General features: G+C 38.4%; 1 protein-coding gene across 2 annotated transcripts in view; it reads right to left on the bottom strand.

Annotated features, from left to right (window-relative positions):
* Positions 1-21,356, bottom strand: part of LOC150081824 (ATP-binding cassette sub-family C member 8-like) — a 1,084,700-nt gene that overhangs the window by 41,533 nt on the left and 1,021,811 nt on the right. For both annotated transcript variants that reach the window (XM_090378918.1, XM_090378919.1), the window contains one exon: positions 13,614-13,663. In XM_090378918.1, the coding sequence (XP_090235044.1) occupies positions 13,614-13,663 (50 nt within the window). The remainder of the gene's footprint in view (positions 1-13,613; positions 13,664-21,356) is intronic.

The raw sequence follows: 21,356 nt of genomic DNA, 5'->3' as shown, positions 1-21,356 counted from the left end.
GTGATTATTCTGAGCTAGAGGAAGAATCCCATCAGCATTGAGCATGCTCAAACCATTCAAAGCTTTATACACCTCTATCAGATCACCTCGCTGGTGCCTAGTCTCCAGACACTGTAATTTGCAAAACTTAAGCCTTTCTTCGTTGTTGTTGTTGTTATTTGGTTTTTAGGAGCATTAGCAACTAAGGCCATATTGCTCCGGGATATGCGGTGGTCATTCCCTGACCTTTCCGCATCCTCCGTATTTGTTGGTGACGGGCTCGAACCCCGGTCTAATCAAGAAGCGTGTGCTATGCACTGCTGCTCCTTCCCACCTGGCTACGGAGGTGCGCCTGCCTTTCTTCGTAAGAGCACCCCTTTGTTCCATTCACTAATCTTGTTGCCCTTCTCTGTACTCGTTCCAGAAGCTCTACATCCTTCTTGAAATGACGCCTCCAGACCTGTATACAGTACTCTAGGTGTGGCCTGACCATTGCCTTATACAAGGGAATAATCACTTCTTTATCCCTGCTGGAAAAATTCCTGTATATCATTGACAATACTCCATGAGCTACTCTTGCAGCCCGTCTGCACTGCTCAGAGAACTTCATATCTGCCTGCACAACCACCCCCAAGTCCCTTTCATTCTCTACCACTGTCAGTGTAGTACCACAGAGTTGATACGTTGCTCTGGGGTTGCTGTTTCCCAAGTGTAGTACTTTACATTTGTCGATGTTAAACTTCATTTGCCACCTCTCAGCCCATCTGCTCAACCTTTCCAGATCCTGTTGCAGCAGCATAGTGTCAGTAGTGTCCTTGACAACCCTGCCAACCTTTGTATCGTCTGCAAACTTGAACATTAAGCTTGATATACCATCATCAATATCATTTATAAATACAGAAAACAATAATGGACCCAACACTGAGTCCTGAGGGACTCCACTAATAACATTAGTCCACAATGAGCAGTGTCCATTGATTACCACTCTCCGTGTTCTCCCCCTCAACCACCCCTTTATCCATAGCAGCAATTTGCCTCCAATATCACACTGCTCCAATTTGTGTAGCAGTCTTCCATGTGCAACAGTATCAAAAGCCTTTCTAAGATCCAAGTATATAATATCAAAGTTATTCCCTGCATCCAGTTCCTTTGTGACTGCATCATAGTATCCAATCAAATTGGTCAGGCAAGACTTCCCCTTAACAAAACCATGCTGTGTCCGAGCTATAACTGAAGTCTTGTCTAAATGATCCTGCAGTGCTTCTTTAACCAGTGCCTCCATTAATTTTCCTGGAACAGAAGTTAAGCTCACAGGTCTATAATTACTTGTGTCAGCCTTTGATCCTCCTTTGTGAATTGGGGTCACATTTGCACATTTCCAGTCTATGGGTACCTCCCCCTGGTCCAAGGAAGCTCTCATAATTATGGCTAAGGGTTTGCTTACTTTCTTTGCTGCCTCCTTTAATATAACTGGATAGATCCCATCCACCCCGGGTGCCTTTCTTGTGTTTATCTTCAACAATTTCTCCTCCACTTTACTCCCAGTTATTTCAAGATTCTGTAGCTTACTGCTAGAGTTGAATACACCTCTGGCATTCCCCTAGCTGAATAACTCCTCATGTGTGAATGTCGATGCAAAATATTCATTTACTTTGTTAGCTACCTGAGCAGGATCATCAACAGTTGACCCATCAATATCAAGTGGACCAATCTGATTCATGCCCTTCCTTCTAGAGTTTACATAAGTAAAGAACTCTTTGCTGTTTTTCTTTGCATTCCTTGCCAAGGATTTCTCGTAATCTGCCTTCGCCTGCCTAACCTCCTTTGTAACATGGTTGCATATCAACTTGTATCTATCATAGGCTTCTGTGTCATGTGTTAATTTGTAAGTATCCCATGCATTTTTCTTCTCTGCCATATGCCTCATTAGTTCATCTGACATCCATTTTGGCCTAACCTTGAACAATATTTCTTATTTGGTATTTATAACATCTTAACTTTTGGCATTTATAACATCTTAAAGGGTTGGGAATATTTTGGTTTATAGTTGATGCAACTAGTTTTCTTGCTTCTTGGTTACTGACTTTGTTTTCAACATTGTATATTACTATTTTTTTCTCGGTTTTCCACTTTTCACATGTCTTGGAATATGCAAGATGGTCACCTTTGCAATTTGGACATGGCATTTTTGTAGCTGTACAGTCATTTTGTATGTGGTCTGAGGACCCACAGTTGGGGCAGACAGGAATTCCTGTACATACAGTTTGAGAATGTATACAGGCATACCTCGAATAACGAATAGGATGCGTTCTACGAAATTACTTCGTTAAGCGAAACTTCGTTTTCAGAGGTAAAAATACTATGGCCAGAATAGGGATACGTTCCTACGTAAAGAAAATGAAAGCTTTTTTTTCGAACAAAGAAAAGTTTTATTAAATAAACAGTCAACTTGCATACAAAGTGAAATCACATTTTAAAATACGAGTCTAAAGTTGTTGTTTATGCTCTTTTTCTCTTTCTTTTAACAATTGCCTATACGGAGTTATTGCATTTAACACTGATCGCTTAACAATAACACTTCTTCCTAAATCAGGATCATTTTCACTAAAAAAATTTAAAACGTTTTCAATGTCATTTAAGCACCTTTTTAAATCTTTGGTTGTTAACACTTTTTCGGCAGGAACTTCTTTAACCTCGTCTTCATTATCTTTGTCTTCGTTGCTAACAAGGTTTTCTAAGTCTTCCACTGAAAAACCATCATCTTCTGCATTCAATAAATTTCTAACATCCTCTTCATCGACATTTTCGAAACCTATTGATTGAGCCATCTGGATAACTTCATTTCTAATTTCTTGGATGTTATTTTCTTCTTCTAGTACAACTTCTGGCCATATTTTGCGCCAAACTCCATTTAAGCATTTCTTAGTGATTTCTTTCCAAGAACTATCAATGTTTTCAATTGCGTTTTTAATGGTGTAGTTTTTCCAAAAAGTTTTAACTGTCATTTTCTCTTTATCCTCTAGTTCAGTTAAACTGCTTAATGTTCGACGCAGATAATAAGCTTTAAATGATGCTATTACTCCCTGATCCAATGGTTGAATCAGGGAAGTTGTGTTTGCTGGAAGAAACACAACTTTGACAGGAATGCATGTGTCCAACGTGTGAAGATCAGTAGGATGTCCCGGAGCATCGTCTAACAACAAAAGAGCTTTTTCTTCAAAGTTGTTTTTTTTTGACAATACCGTTTTACTTCAGGACAAAAGTGGTTAACAAACCAATCAGTAAATAACTCCTTGGTAACCCACGCTTTTCTGTTTGCTTTCCATATTACAGGTAAATTCATTTTTATGTTACCTTTTAACGCCCTCGGATTTTCTGAATGGTAAACTAATAACAATTTTAATTTATAATCGCCAGAGGTATTTGATCCAAAGAGTAACGTTAAACGGTCTTTGGCTGCTTTGAACCCAGCAGCTGATTTTGCTTCAATAGAAATGAAGCTTTTTGTTGGTAGCCGTTTCCAGAACAAACCGCTTTCGTCAACATTGAACACCAAATTTGGAAAATTTTGACGTTCAATGATTTCCTTTAGTTTTTCTGGAAACTTATTTGCAGCTTCTCCTGTTAATTTTACACTATGAATCCTGGCCCGTTTTTTAAATTTCTCGAACCAACCACGAGAAGCCCCAAAGGTTTTCGTAATTTCTTCAGTTTGTTTAGATTTCAGGTGATTGAACTGGAATATATTTTTTTTTATGTTAAATGAGGCTTGAAATTGCCGACTTCGTTATATCGAAGCTTCGTTATCAGAGGTAACGTTAACCGAGGTATGCCTGTATACTTTTGGCATTTATAACATCTTAAAGGGTTGGGAATGTATGGGCAAATGTGACAAAATTGCTTTTACAGAGGAGGGTAAGTTTGGCGTATTGAAGGTAAGAATAATATTTCTGGTAGGTGCCAGTTGATTATTTTTTTTAATCATTATTCTTTTCACTTCAATTATGTTCTGTCCCTGCAGTTCTTGGGTTATTTCTTCCTTGGTGACATTTAATAAATTCCAACTCGATATGACATCCTTAGATGAATTTAGGGTTGCGTGAGGAGATATTTTCACAAGAATTCCAGCAAAGCTTATTGTTGTAAAATCTTTTCAGAATGTCTTTGATTCATGGTTTCTATAAGTAAGTCTCCTGATTGCTGTCTCTTCACCATCTTGGGATATCCTGTAATACCCTCCATATGTTTCTGTATAACAAAGGGAGACAATTTACTCATAGGCTGGTTACTAAGAGAGAGAGAGAGAGTGAATATTAAGAAAGATGGGCAGGGTTGCTCCATCTGATCAGTCTTCAATCTCTTTGGGTTGTCGTTTTCCATGTCAATATGGTCTGTATTTGTCATGTTTGCTCCTTTTCGCCCTTGGCAAGAGGACCTTTCTGCCAAGGTTTCCAAGCCCACCACAAGGAGGCAGTGCCACAAGGAGGCCAAGCAGTTAGAAGGGTTAGTTGTTAGTAAAGAATGTAATATATATAACAAAAAAGAAAGATGAATTTCCTTTCTTTGTTCTTACTTGATACTTTACAAATGTACAACTGATTTATAGTAAATGAACTGCTGATAGAAAACAATATAACTTAAAAAGAACTTTTATCTCTGAGAAAGATCACTATTTGATTTGCACCAGAAACGCTTGACCTCAAATTTGCTTGGCACCCGGGGCCTGCCAGTGTTGGATTACAGGCTTTATCTAATACAGCTTGTTCATAACCTGCCCATGTTCGTTGTCTACGTTACTTTCCCAATGGCAACAACCAAGATTGTTGCCATTGGGAAAGTAATGTAGAATGTATTAGCTGCCTGTAGTCTGTATGGGGGGACTGACAGGCTATTGTTGTTGTGGGGTTGCAGTGACATAGCTGCAGCATCAGCTAGTTCGTTACCCTTGAGCCCAATGTGGCTTGGGATCCAGCAGAAATGGATGGCGAAAGAACATTCAGAACCCCCCCCCCCAGGTATGGATGAGAATTGCATCTTATCCCTGATAAAGCTTATAGTACACTTAAAGAGTCAGTATACGCCATACATCTTTGGTACTTGTGGGTTTTAATGTGGTCCAAGGCTAGTTCTATAGCATACAATTCAGCTGTATATATGCTGTTGTTGTTGTTATTTGGTTTTTAGGAGCATTAGCGTCTAAGGCCATATTGCTCTGGGGACATGTGGTGGTCATTCCCTGACATTTCCGTATCCTCCATATTTGTTGATCATGGGCTCAAACCCCTGTCTAATCAAGAAGCATGTGCTATGCACTGCTGCTCCTACCCACCTGGCTACGGAGGCACCATATATATGCTGTATCCGTGGGGAAGCTTCTGAGATATAGATTTATCTGGGAAGGTAGCAGCAGATCCGACAGATGACTCTGAGTCATCAATGAAGGCAGGCAAGACATCATAGTATTCAGCTCAGTGTGCAGCATAGAGTTGTTGGTAGACTGAAGATGGGGTGATCACCTTACCCTAATTTTTAATGGAGAAATTGCAGTATGGTATGCGAGCATGCCAGGGTGGAATTATTTATTATTTGCCTTGGTGACTGGGCAACACTGTCCACCACGATATTACGCTGTCTGAGTAGCTCTTGGACACGAATACCAAAAGGGACAGTTGGCAGTCTAACAGGTGTTATAAAGAGCTTCCCACAGTGGCTCGGAAAACGAGCCACTATGGGAATCCCTGCCATACAATCCATGTAGGATTGTATGGCAGCGATTTTAGTTTGAAAGCATATTTTAATGAAAATTGCTTTTGTCGTTAAAATATGCTTCGACGTAGAAAATTTGGACAGGGATGTTCGAAATGCTCCAGTAGCAGTGTGGATGGCTTGATGATGAACTGCGCCTAGCTATTGTATACGCTGTTTCTTGCTGAAGAGTACACTTGGGACCCACAGACTAATTTGGATCAAACAAGTGCACGATAGAGGCAGAATGAAGTGCAACGGTCTGCTGCCCACTTATTTGACAAGATAGCACGTAGGAGATTCAGTTCCCTTGTGCACTTTGTCTGGTATTGATGGATATGTGGAAGGAATGTCAACTTATAATCAAATATAAGGCCCAAGAATTTTGTCTTGGGTGTTTTGTCCAAGTTTGAGTTCTGGTTAAGGGTGAAAATTCCGTTTGCAACAAAAGTGTATGCAGACAGTTTTCTGAGGAGAGAATCTGAAACCATTAGCCATTGCCCAAGAGATGAAGTGGTCAACAGCGTGTTGCAATTGCCTTTCAATGACCCTCATATTACATGATTGTGAAAAGATGGTAAAGTCATCAACGAAGGGTGCACTGTTTACAGTTCGAGGAAGTTGTTCAGTAATATAATTAACTTTGATAGTAAAAAGCATAACACTGATCCTTGTGGAACTCCTTCTTCTTGGCAAAAAGGATGAGAGAGAATGGACCCAACACAAACTCGGAAGGAGCGGTTTAATAAAAAGGACTAGATGACGCCAAGGCCAAGGTTATAGATATCGTTTAAATCAAATCTCCAAGCTGTGTCTTGCACTTTTTCCATACCAAAGAAAATTGACACCTGGTGCTCGTGTTTCAGGAACATATCTTGAATAGATGTTTCCAGTCTTATTAGATGGTCAAGTGTTGAGTTCCTTCGGAAGCTATATTGCACTTTGGAAAAGAGGTAATTTTTTTCTAACATCAGGCATGCATTGACCATCCTTTCCAGGATCTTCAAAGCAATGGAATGGTAATTATTGGGAATTTTGGGATCCTTTCCTGGCTTAGGGAATGCAAGAACAATTGCTTTATGTCAGGGATCCAGAAACTGCTCTTCATGATATCGCACATGTAATGCAGTAGGGCCACATGTCCAAAATTACATATTTTACACAGCAGTGATTTGAATCTAATTGTTCACGATAAAAAAAGTATGTAATTAAGTTACAGTTCCAAGTTCAGTGACCATATTTCATTGAAATCTAAGTTTTAAAACATGATTACTAAAATTATTGTAGATTATTTCTACTTTCGAAAAATTTGAGATAAGGCCGTACTGCATTGACTGTTTTATTTTGGGTATTCATCTATGGCCATAATGCCTTAGATTTAAGAATGACAATAATTATCATTCTTAAATTTAAGGCATTATGGCCATAAATATTATTTTATATATAACAGGGCACTTTTGGATTAAAAGACGTTAGACGGTTAACTCAATAACTCAGTTTTCATTAAAAATTCGAGATGTGGCCTTACTGCATTACATATGCGATATATTCTGTTGTACAGACACAGCAGCTGATCCACAGATTCAGATGGAAGATGTTTAACCATCTCATAATGGATGTCATCTGGCCCAACAGCACTTGCCCTGGATAGAGATAGGGCCGTTTTTAAATCACGTTCTGTAAATAGTTGATTGTGTGCCTAACAATTATTTGAAGACAACTTCAAAGGCATCCTTTTAATTTTCTGTTTCAGGGCCAGGAACAGTGGGTTTTAGCATTTTTATGATGTTTTAGCAGACATTTTGGCAAATGCCTCCCTTAGAGTGTTGTTTGCTATTGCAGTTGGATTTGCAATTGCACATCCATTTGGTTCTAGGAGCGATGTATTGTATGATGTGTATCTGCCCTTCATTTTCCAGACTTCATCCCAGACGTTGTCTGAGAGGTAGAAGAAGTGAAGCAGATCTAAAGTTCCTTCTGACTCTGATGTCTAACATAATGAGCTGTAACGTGTGCACGTTTGAAGAGGCTATTATTTCCACCATGGTTTCGATCAATGGAAACTGGTTGAAGCCTTCGGAATTGCAATTGCCTCTGCTTGGATGACTCTTTCTGTGATGTACATAACTGCATCATTAATTGGCTCCTGGCTGACTGTGATGGTATTAAATGTTGCCAAATGTTTGAAGGCAATCTGGTTAGCATGATCAAGCTTCCACCGTGGTATCTTAGATGGGCGGCATTGTCTCCCAATTGGAAAGGGTGGATAACACAGGAAAGTGATCACTACCGTAAAGGTTATTATCCACTTTCATATACAAAGAGGAAGAAGTGATGAGAAGCATATAGAGTGATCTATTGCAGTAAATGCATGGGTAGCCATGTGGAAGAAGGTGTTAGAGCCCACATTTAGAAGTGCCAGATTATTGTATTCAAGCTATGCTTGATAATTCCACCCCCTCCTATTGATGTCAGCCACCCCACAGAGTATTGTGTCCATTGAAATCCCCTAATAATAGAAAAGGGAGTGGCAATTGCTTAATGAGATCATCAAGGGTGTCCTGGGAGATGTTATTCCCAGGTGGCAAATATATGGAACAAACAGTTAGGAGGAACCCTACTGAAAGATGAACTGCTACAACCTCTAAGCTGTGTTTAGTGGCATAGGCTGGAAGGGGGTAGGTTACCCACAAGGATGATTCCTCTGTGGGCAGGCCCAACTCCGGTCTGTTTTTGCACATAATTAAACAATCACGCAAATAAGGGTCCTCATTTGCTTTTAAATAAGAAGGGCCGTGATATCATCATTATTTTGACAAAATCCCCAGCAGTTCCATTATAAGAATTTGAATGTGACCATTATTAAGATTTATTTGGTCCATCTGGTGGCTTTTGAAGGGCTGAGGGCTTTGTTTTCTCAGTCCTGGATTTATCTCTCTTTGGGAAGAATATGCGTTGGCCTGTATCCATTTCTTCTTCCACAAAGAGTTCCAGGACAGATTCATCCTGTACCTCCTTAACTTCTACTTTCATTATTTCTTATATTACCAGTCAGTGTCATTATAGGTTTTTTTTTTTAATTTCTTTACCACTTTGTTTTGGCTTAAACAGGTAGTGTGCAATGGGAGTGAATGACTCTTGTGGTCTTAAAGCTATTTCTGTTTGGGTTCCAATGGAACATCTCCCTGCTACCTTTTGGGCATAGGTATGTTTGTTTATATTTATAGGTTTCACTGCTTTCCTTGTCTTCAGATAGGATATGTTCAGCTCTGCCTTAAGTCAAATTTCTTTTTCTTCTTTCCACCTCTGGCATGCCATGAGTAAGCTGGGTGTCCTTCTTGGCAGTTAATGCAGGTCAGTTTTTCAGCTGAATATGATGTTGTTTTGTGGTCCTTTCCACCACATCTAGCGTATGCAAGGGCTCCATGACATGCCATTCACGAGCGTCCATATTTCTCGCACTTAAAGCACCTTAGAGGATTTAGGAAACATATGGATGTACCGGGCCTAACTAATATAACCAGTTTTGATTTCATTAGGAGATGTCAGTGAATAAAATGTAAGGATGATGTGGGGAGTACAATGTGTATAGGAAGGATAGACAGAATAGGAAGGGAGGAGGTGCTACAACCTCCTCCCTTCTGTTATGCTGTTAACATAAAATCTAAGGAAGTGCATCCAATTGATGCTGGTGGACAATGCAGTATTGAGTCTGTTTGGAGTGAAAGAAGCACTGGGAAAGGAAAAATGAAAGCAGGTGTGTGTTTTAGGCCTAATGAATCTGATGAGTATAATGAGCAATTGTGCAGAGAAATAGAGTGGGCCAGTAAATCAGAATGTCTTATAATGGGAGATTTTAACTTTCCAGATATTGACTGGAACTTCTGGGTTGGTCACTCGCACACTAGCAAAACTTTTGTGGATTTATCGGATGACTGTTTTCTACAGCAACATGTTCGAGAGGCAATCAGAGGGAGTAATACTCTTTATCTGATTATCAGTAGTGAGTTTTCATGCATTAAGAATCTGCAGATAAAGGAACCACTGGGCAACAGTAATCACACTGTATTGATGTGGGAATTATTTAAAGATGTAACTACCATCAAGGCTAAAGGGAAGGGCTTTTGCTTTTGCAAAGGTGACTACTGAGGTCTCAGACAGTTTTTAAATTCTGTACAGTGGGATCAACTGATGATGTTACCAACAGTGAATTCTAAATGGGAAGCCTTCAGGGACTTAATTTTGGAGGCTACTAGGCTTTTCATTCCAACTAAGAAATACTGTTCAAGGTTTAGGCCTAAATGGATGTCAGATGAATTAATGAGGCTAGTAGCAGAGAAGAAGAATGTATGGGATGCATATAAAGTATCAGGTGACACAGAATCCTATGGCAGGTATAAACTAGTCGGTAATCAAGTCACAAAGGAGGATAGGCAGGCAAAAGCAGATTATGAGAAATCTTTGGCAAAGGATGCAAAGAAAAATAGCAAGGAGTTCTTTACTTATGTAAACTCTAGAAGAAAAGGGATGAATCATATTGGACCACTTAACATAGATGGGTTGACTATTGATGATCCTGCTCGGGTAGCTGATAAACTGAATGAGTATTTTGCATCTACATACACACATGAGGAATTATTCAATGAGAGGAGTGCTAGAAGTTTATCAAACACTAACAGGGAGCTAAGTGATTTTGTAATAACTGAGAGCAAAGTGGAGGAGAAATTGTTGAAGTTAAACATAAGGAAGGTACCTGGGGTGAACGGAATCTATCCAGTTATATTAAAGGAGGCAGCAAAGGAAGTAAGCAAACCCTTAGTCATAATTATGAGAGCTTCCTTGGACTCAGGAAGTCTGTTTGGCGATACAGACTTCCGAAGTCCAAGGGGAGGTCCACGGGGAGGTTCCCGTGGACTGGAGATGTGCAAATGTATCACCAATTCACGAAGTAGGTTCAAAAGGTGACAGAAGTAACTACAGACCTGTTAGTTTAACTTGTGTTCCGGGGAAAATAATGTAATCACTGGTTAAAGAAGCATTGCAGGATCATCTAGACAAGACTGCAGTAATCGTTAAGACACAGCATGGGTTTGTTAAAGGGAGGTTTTGCCTGACCAATTTGATTGGTTACTATGATGTGATCGCAAAGGAACTGAATGCCAAAAATAATTTTGATATCATATACTTGGAGTTCAGGAAAGCTTTTGATACTGTTGCACATGGAAGCCTGCTGTACAAATTGGAGAGGTATGGCATCAAGGGTAAGCTGCTACAATGGATAAATTGATGGTTGAGTGGGAGACAACAGAGAGTGGTAATCAATGGACACTGCTCTTTGTGGACAAATGTTATTAGCGGAATTCCCCAGGGTTCAGGGATTCAGTGTTGGGCCCATTGTTGTTCTGCATATTCATCAGAGATACTGATGAAGGTATATCAGGTTTAATGTCCAAGTTTGCAGTACAAAGGTTGGCAGGGTTGTTAACGACTGTAATGACAGTATGCTACTCCAACTGGATCTAGATAAATTGGGAAAATGGGCTGAGAAGTGGCAACTGGAGTTTAACATTGACAAATGCAAAGTACTGCATATGCGTAGCAATAACCGAAGAGAAACATACCAACTGGGTGGTATTACACTCAGAGAAGTGGAGTGTATTACACTCAGAGAAACATACCGACTGGGTGGTATTACACTCAGAGAGTGAAAAAGACCTGGAGGGGGGGGGGGGGCATAATTTTAAGCCAAATATGAAGTTCGCTGAGCAGTGCAGATGGGCTACGAGGGCAGGTTATGGAGTCTTGTCAATGATATATAGGAATTTTGATAGCAGGGACAGGGCGGTGATAATCCCATTGTACAAGGCAATGGTCAGGCTACACCTAGAGTACTATGTACATGTCTGGATGCCCCATTTTAGGAAGGATGTAGAGTTGCTAGAATGAGTACAAAGAAGGGCAACAAGATTGGTGAAGGGAACAAAGGGGCTCTTACCAAGAAAGTCTTAAGTTCTGAAAATTGCAGCGCATGGAGAGTAGGCACCTGCGAGGTGATCTGATTGAGGTGTATAAGGTCTTGAATGGGTTGAGCAAGCTGAATGCTGATGGGATTCTTTGTCTTGTTCAGACTAAGAACCTGAGGGGGCATAGTTTCAAATTGAGGTAAGATAGTTGTAGAATAGTTGTGCGGAAATTTGCCTTTAGCCAGCGGGTAGTTGATTGGTGGAACAGGCCTCCATCTTTTGTTGTGAAAGCTAATAGCCTAAATAAATTTAAGGCTGAGCTGGACAGGCATTTGGAACGAATGGAGGGATGAAATGGGATGGGTTTTTTTGGCTGATGTTGCATAAGCTTGCTTTCTTGCATCGTATGCCTTTACTAATGCTAATGATCTTTCTAATGGGAACAAGTTTCCCATTCCTACATTCAGAAATTCTTTAAACTGCAATCACTCCCTGTGGTTTTAGTTCAGAGCAGATTTCCTCCTCAAGTAACCTTGAGTAGGTCACACTCCGAAATGACACTTCTGGGTGAATTGAGTGTTCTGTGTGGTGTTATAATAATTGGTATTCCTCTGATTGATGTTGCTCGGGGTAGCTGCTTAGAATTCCTGTCATTTTTGGTTTCAATTAAAAGCCCCAGAACGACACTTATTACCTGATTTTGGAGAACCTGCTAACTCCTCTAAACCTTTCTGTATAAAAAAGGGCAACATTTTCCCAATAAGTTTTTCACTTTTAGAATGCATGATTAAAAATCTTGGGATAGGCCCTGATGGTATTTCATTTCTGGGTCTCTTTGCGTCATTAGCTTTATCTGTCTATCCGTCTGTATTTGCCGATAGAGACCGTGTTGTGGCCCCTGAAGAAATAAGTTTATCAGGATTCATATAATTTTTAATTTGGTTCAATGCCTGGACTCCCCACCTACCACAGAGCCTAAAGGGATGCTCACTACCCGGCAAGCAATAAACGCTCGGAAGTGGGATGCCAGGATTACCCAGGCACTATACCCACACCACCGCCAGCCTGAATCATATCCCCCGGACCATGAGGGTAGAGGCATGGCATTGACATGGTTGACTATTGAAGGTAAACCCACTGGCCAAGTGATCCTAGCCAGGCCATCCAGGACCACCTGTTTTGTTAAAGCAGGAGCCAAAGTGGTTTGGTGAATGCCAGATTCCATTGGTGTTAACCTGGAACCTAGGCTGTGAGCAATGGATCCCAGTGATACTAATCTGGAGGACCAGCAGCATCACTGGGAGGGCCCCCATTGAGAGGGGGCCTTACCTGTAGGCTGATTATTACAATGCTGTCATGGTGAGAAATTCATTTATGTCATTGTTATTCCTAGGTGAATGTTTTATATTCTTATTAACTTTATTCTTTGGAATTCAAAAATGTTTTTTTTTTCCCTGAAAACTAGTCAATCTCGGACAGAAAATAAATTTATTCTCAGTTGTTTTCTGTCTGAAATGCCATGAAAAGAGAACACAAAACTTTAACCTTTAAAATGGACAAGGCACATGGGTCTAACAAGCACTTGGGGGAACTTAGTCTCAGAGTGTGTAGCAGCAGCAAATTTTCGGATTTCACAGTGATGCACTTGGCAACCAGCAGAGCTGGATAGTATTAGGCCCAGAAATCTAGGATTTTTTAAATTCAGCAAAGGTTATGTCCCAAAATTAGTTGATTTACATTGATGTACTATATTTTATTTAATTTAAAAATTTGCTTGTGGTACGGAACTATAAGCTGTCAAAAACTAGCAAAGGAAATTTAGCAAAGGAAAGGAACTAGCAATATCATAAGGAAATTTTATGCAGACTTTATACAAGGTTATTTTAATCAGAAGTGTAATGAAAATAATCAATGAATTAATCATACCTGGGATTGACCTGTACTAAAGTTTGAGCCTTCTTCTGATACTTCTGAATCTGTAAAATCACAAATAAGCCAAAGTTTTACCATGTCATAGAAAAAAAACGAAAAAAAAAAAAAATAAATAATAAAATAATAATAAATAAATAAATAGATAGATGTCATAGTAATATATAAAGGTTGTTCAAATAAAATACAAACTGCCCCATATGTGTAGTATGCATATGACAGATATGCATAAATAGGTGTATCATATAAATCAAACCAAAGTATGTAAGCCAGAACTTTTCTGTATGCATTTAGTTGAATAAAGTAGATTTCTTCCAAATCATAAGGGTGTTACTTACTGGACTCTGCAGAAAGGATGAAAATACTTACCTTAGAAAATATTTTAGTAAAACATTTTCTAAGGTAGCCATTGATTTTTAAGTGTTGCAAAACAATACAAGGATGTTCATGCCATGATACTGATTAGCAGCATTACAGTGTCATTATTCTAGCAGTGGGTGGATCATCTGACAAATGACCCATTAAACAATGATTAAAAAACAGAAATGTTTTCTAAGTTCCTAAATATAGTCAAACATTTACTGCAAAAGTTCTGAAGTGATTTTTTATGATTTTCATAGGGAAATTACTGACAAGACCCTGTCAAGTAACCTGCCAGCCTATGCAACTATTTGGCTCTTTGTTTGAAGAGTTGCATGGTACCAAACAAGTGCTGATGCAGTTTTAGGAAAATGAAAATAATTTCTAAACTATTTTCCACTTGAAGCTTAACAAATTTGAAATTAGCATGAAAACTGAAGTAACTAATAATAACAAATATATAATATGTTTTTTTAATATATTAATATTTAATAAGATGAAATTTATGTGCATAAACATCTTTGAACTTTTGTATATTCAACAGTCCCTTAAACTCAAAAATGGAAGAGACTAAGGAAATGATCTATTTATTTTATGTCTAAAACATTTTTTTTTTTTGCAATTTTCTGCAAAATGAATTTTTTTAAATAAAAGGTGTAAACTGCATAGCATGTTTTAAAATTAAAATTTTTTATTAAAACTTAAAAAGTAAAGTACATAAAATAAATATTGAAATCTATTAAGAAGAGATGATAGATTGGCACTGTTTCAAGTGGAATTCAAAAAAACCCTAAACATTCTCAGGAAATTAAAAATAAAGTTGGGCACCTGTCAGGTTAGGAAGGCAGAAGATAATTATTGTTAACATTAAACTTGAATTTCTATACATTGTAATTTTTAGGAAATATATGTGAAGGAAGGTTGTTCTAGAAAGCTAAAATTGGAGGGATAAATGAGGAAGAAGAAAAGTTGTTTCTGTGAGTTTGAAGATGGACAGCAAATATAGTAATAGTCATACATTGCAAGGAAGCCAGAGGCTTTTTCTGTGCTGGCCAAAAAAGAAAAAAGTAGATAAGAAAATATAAATTATTTTCTTCCCTCCTCACACAGGTAACTCGGTGTTGTATTGGCGAAAATGTTAACAAGCACCTTCAAATTCCCAACCTAAGGTTTAGATGCACCAACTGCACCCAGTTGACTTTTGAATTTATTTAAACTATCAACCTCAACCACCCGTGAAAGCAACATGTTCTGGCAATCAACGACTTGCTGACTAAAAGAATGCTTCCTACAACCTAGTCTAAACTTCTTCTCCAGTAATTTAAATTTATGTCCGTGAGTTCTGGAATTCTCTATAACAGTGAAAATTCCTTCTTTTCTCATTTTAATAAGCCTTCTCAGAGCCTTATAAACCTCTCTCAGGTGCCTGATTGCCAAGCTCTGTAGCCCACATATTCAGAGTCTTTCCTCATATGGTTGTCCATTTGCAGATCTCACCATGCGAGTTAACTGTCTTTGGACCCTTTCAACAAAATCAATGTCTTTTTTTTTCAGATGAGGTCTCCATACTTGAACACAGTATTCCAAACGTGGTCTTATAATTGCCTTATAGTGGTACTATGACCTCTGTACCTTTACAGGATAATGTGTGATATATCATCTTTAGAACACCATGGGCTTTCCTGGCTGGCTGTTTACACTGTTCAGAAAACTTCATATTTATCCATATTATAACTATGAGATCACTTTCTTCCTCTACTGTTTTTAATTCCACCAAGTGTGCAATTTATTTTGGGGTTGCTATTCCCCAGGTGTAGACCTTGCATTTTGTTGCATTAAAACATAGCTGTCAGTTTTCTGACCATTCTTGCATCTGGTTCAAGACATTCTGAAGGAGCGGTGCTTGGTACTGATCATTAACTACTCTAACAATCTTTAGATCATCTGCAAATTTTGACATCAAGCCTTCTATCCCATTGTCAATGTCATTTACGAAAATCAAAAACAATGGTGGCAAAATCCCCTGGGGGACCCCACTCCTGACTTTACATCAGTCTGAAGAATATCTATTAATCACTACCCCTGCCTTCAGCCACCCAGCAATACATCTTAGGATTTTTCCAGTAATCCCAACATTTTCCAGCTTATACAATAATCTCTCATTAGGGACTAACTCATATGCCTTGCTAAAATCCAAATAAACTGTTAAATTCATGAGTAACTGTCAAATAGTTACTCATGAATTTGATGTTACTCATGAATCAAATTCATGAGTAACATCCAGCTCATGAGTAACTGTCAAAATAGCTTACTAAGTTATCCCTTAACAAAACCACGTTGTGTGTTATTCATAATGCCATAATTCTGCTCTTAATCATTGTACCTAAGAATTTTCCTACCACAGAAGTCAGACTTACCAGTCTGTAGAAACTAACTTTGCTCTTAGAATCGCTTTTATGAATTGGTGATACATTGGCACCTCCAATCCAAAGTAAAACCTCCCAAGGCCAAAGATGCCCTCATAATTAATTTCAATGGTTCAATACAATCCCTCTTACAAAATTACTGGGTATATGCCACTGACTCCCGGAACTTTATTTGCCTTTATGCTCAATGGTTTTTTTACTAAATCATCATCCATAATTTTGAAATCACTAATTTCATATGACCCAGCCTCACTTGCATGGCTCCTTCTCATCATGAAGGGTCTTTCTTCAGTAAAGACAGATGCAAAGTACCTGTTCAATTCATCTATAACGTCGTAACATCCCAGGTACACAAGGTCCAATCTAATTCACTTTTTTCTTCCTTTTATTTACATACATGAAAAATTCCTTGTCCTCATTCTTTGTCCTCTTGGCCAGCGCTTTCTGATATGCAGCCTTGGCCTCTAACTTTATCTATGGTACTATTTTAAATCAACTAGTAGCTATTTTTAGGTTTCAGTTCTATTCATATGTAACTGTTCCATGTTTTTTTTTTTTTTCTGTACTATTTAACTGGTCAGCTCTGCATTCATCCATTTCGAGATCCACCTCCTGCAATATTTTCTTAATGGCTTGTATACATTCATGACTTCTGTGATTTTTGCTTTAAAGGTATTCCATAATTCAAGTGTATTCACCATCACTTTGCGATCCACCCATTTAACAGATGCCATAAAGATACGTAAACTGTCAGAGTTCCCAATTACTCATGCCTTTACCTGTACATCCTTTACCTAATACATCTTTCTTTATCTTCCAACTGACAACTCCGTGATCTGTCAATGGTTCTTGTATTTTAAGCCTTGTGATGTCATCTAATTCATGAGTAATGATGAGGTCAAGAATATTCTCACTCACAGTATTATCTCTGACATGCTGGTACAAATAATAATCATCTAGTTTATTTACAAAATTTTTTTCCAAAGGTGAGTTCCCTCCCACTTATTCCAATCATTCTGGAGCACAATGAAGTCACCCATAATAAGACATTCATGCCTGCTTTATCATTCCATTTGCATGTAAAGACTCTTATCACATTCTTCTGGTCTGTATATTACTCCCAATCTCATTATACCTTTGCTTCCAGGTAATTCACACCACACAGATTCTATGCTGGCAGACATAACTTCAGCCTCAGAAAAAGTTCTTTTGGATTCAGGCTGCTTTTGATAAGCATGATGACACCATCACCACCCCTCTTATCTTCCTTGTCTTTCCTAAATACATTATATATATATATATACCATAGTGAAACTTGTCATCCCCAACTTCCGAGGGGAATACCATGCTTCTGTTAGCCCTATTATGGCAGCATTACATGTCCTAACCACGAGTTCAAATTTAGCCACTTTATTGAAAACACTCCTGAAATTACTGTAGATATAGTTAAGACTAAGTATTCTTCTATTATTTACTATGCACATACACACCCCCTTGAAGTTATTTAGGCTTTTTTCACTATCTATCACATCCTGCTCATTTGAAACACTGCTATTCTCAGAACATCTTGCCAACATTGACTGTTGTGGTAACAAACAAGAATTGTTGAGGTAAGGGCAAGCATTACTTTAGCATTAGCATTAGTAGAGGCATGTGATGCAAGAAAGCAAGCTTATGCAGCATCAGCCAAAAAAAAAAAAAAAAAAAACCGCTACCATTTCATCCCTTATTCGTTCCAAATACCTGTCCAGCTCAGCCTTAAATTTATTTGGGCTATCAACTTCCACAACAAAGGATGGAAGTCTGTTCCACCAACCACTACCCGCTGGCTAAACCCAAACTTCGACACATCTATTCTACCTCTGTCTTTACACAATTTGAATTTATGCCCTCTAAGGTGATTATTCTGAGCCAGAGGAAAATTTCCATCAGCATTGAGCATGCTCAAACCATTCAAGGCTTTGTACTCCTCAATCAGATCACCTCGCAGGTGCCTAGTCTCCAGACACTGTAATTTGCAAAATTTAAGCCTTTCTTCGTAAGAGCAACCCTTTGTTCCATTCACTAATCTTGTTGCCCTTCTCTGTACTCATTCCAACAGCTCTACATCCTTCTTAAAATGAGGCCTCCAGACCTGTATATAGTACTCAAGGTGTGGCCTGACCATTGACTTATATAAGGGGATAATCACCTCCTTATACATGCTAGAAAAATTCCTGTATATCATTGACAAGACACTATGAGCTACTCTTGCAGACCATCTGCACTGCTCAAAAAATTTCATATTTGCTTGCACAATTACCCGCAGGTCCTTTTCATTCTCTACCACTGTCAGTGTAGTACTACAGAGTTGATACGTCACTCTGGGGTTACAGCTTACCATATATAGTACATTACATTTGTTAATGTTAAACTTCATTTTCCACCTCTCAGCCCATGTGTTCATCTTTTCTAGATCCTGTTTCAGCAGCGTACTGTCATTAGTGTCCTTAACAACCCAGCCAACCTTCGCAAACTCTACAAACTTGGACATTAAACTTGACATACCATCATAAATATCATTTATAAACACAGAAAACAACAATGGACCAAGACTGAATCCTGAGGAACTACACTAATAACATTAGTCCACAATGAGCAGTGTCCACTGATTACCACTCTCTGTCTTCTCCCACTCAACCATCCCTTTATCCATAGCAGCAATTTGCCTCCAATGCCATACTGCTCCAATTTGTGCAGCAGTCTTCCATGTGCAACAGTATCAAAAGCCTTTCTAAGATCCAAATATATGATATCAAAGTGATTCTCTGCAAACAGTTCCTTTGTGACCACATCATATTATCCAATCAAATGGGTCAAGCAAGACTTTCCCTTAACAAAACCATGCTGTGTCCAAGCTATAACTGAAGTCTTGTCTAGATGATCTTGCAGTGCTTCTTTAATCAGTGCCTCCATTAATTTTCCTGGAACAGACGTTAAACTAATATGTCAATTACTTGTGTCACTCTTTGATCCTCCTTTGTGAATTGGGGTCACATTTGCACATCTCCAGTCCATGGGTACCTCCCCTGAGTCCAAAGAAGCTCTCATAATTATGGCTAAGGGTTTGCTTACTTCCTTTGCTGCCTCCTTTAATATAACTGGATAGATCCCGTCCATCCGGGATGCCTTTTTTATGTTTATCTTCAACAATTTCTCCTCCACTTTCCTCTCAGTTATTACAAAATCATCTAGCTCACTGCCAGAGTTTAACTCACCTCTGGCATTCCCTTCCCCGAATAACTCCTCATGAGTGAATGTAGATGCAAAATACTCATTTTGTTTGTTAGCCACCTGAGCAGGATCATCAACAGTTGAACCATCAATATCCAGCGGACCAATCTGATTCATCCCTTTCCTTCTAGAGTTTACATAGGGAAAGAACTCTTTGTTGTTTTTCTTTGCATCCTTTGCCAAGGATTTCTCATAATCTGCCTTTGCTTGCCTAATCTCCTTTGTGACTTGGTTACAAAAACCAAGCTTATATCTATCATACACTTCCATGTCGCCCATTAATTTATATGAATCCCATGCATTTTTCTTCTCTGCCATATGTCTCATTAGTTCATCTGACATCTATTTAGGCCTAAACCTTCAACAATATTTCTTAGTTGGTATGTAAAGCCTAGTAGCTTCCAAGATAAATTCTTTGAATGCTTCCCATGTTGAATTTGCTGTTGGTAAAATCATCAGTTCGTCCTACCGTATAGAATTTAAATACTGTCTCAGACCACCATAGTCACCTTTATGAAAGCAAAAACCCTTCCCTTTACCCCTGATGGTAGTTACCTCTTTGAGTAAATCCCACTTCAGCACACTGTGATCATTGGCACAGTGCTGAAGTGAAATTAGTGGTTTCTTTATCTGCAGATTCTTAATGCATGGAGAATCTGAAGAATCACTACTGATAATCAGATCAAGAGTATTACTCCCTCTAGTTGCCTCCCGAACATGCTGATGTAGAAAAGAATCATCCAATAAATCCACAAAAGCTTTGCTAGTGTGTGAGTGACCAACCCACAAATTCCAGTCAATATCTGGGAAATTAAAATACCCCATTATAAGACTCTCTAATTTACTGGCTCACTCTATTTCCCTGTACAGTTTCTTATTATACTCATCAAAGTCATTAGGCCTATAACATACACTTATGTCACACCAAACTGACTCGAGACTGCATATGGATAGCAAATAAATGACCTGGTTAACAACATTTCTTGTGGTGATTGCAACCCGTCGTACCAAGTTTTCTCTGAATTTTCATGTTAATTTTCATGAATTTTCATGTTTTCTTTCATGAACTTTCATGAATTTTCATGTTTTCTGAATTTTCATGTTTCCTCTGAATTTTCATGTTAATCAACACGCGGCCTCAGTTCATGCTTCTTGTTCTGCAGCGTCAGAATTAGCCTTTCATGCCATTAATGAAAAACATCCTTTTTTATTTAAGGAGGCCAAAATACTTAGTGTCCAACGTAATTATACCAGACTATTAATTGCAGAAAGTGTCAAAATTAAATTACGTGAGAATTTTGTTAATGTTCGCCGGCCATTTCTAATCTCTGATTAATGGACTTTTATGAGCATGCGCGAAGACAAATAATCCCTATTTAAGTTTCAGGCTTACCCCTATTCGGTAATTTTCATTCCGGTAATCACAACATACGGTCAAAAAAGCATTGTCAGCTGCAGGAAGGAAAATCATTTTGCATTTTTTTTTCGTTACATTTCTTTTAATTGATATATATAATTTTTAATAGCATTAGAATGACTTTTAATTGTGTTCATTTGATTTTTAATTATTTTTAATTGTCTTCAATTGATTATTTTTTACTGTAACATAAAATTTTCGATTTTTTAATTTTAATTGCTGGAGAGTATCATATGGAAGTGTTCTACTATTATTTTGGGGTAA

The sequence above is a fragment of the Mastigoproctus giganteus genome, chromosome 8 (assembly GCF_048544385.1).
Source record: "Mastigoproctus giganteus isolate SK-2022 chromosome 8, ASM4854438v1, whole genome shotgun sequence".
NCBI classification, from domain to species: Eukaryota; Metazoa; Arthropoda; class Arachnida; order Uropygi; family Thelyphonidae; genus Mastigoproctus; species Mastigoproctus giganteus.
This window is presented reverse-complemented; position numbering and strand designations above follow the sequence as displayed.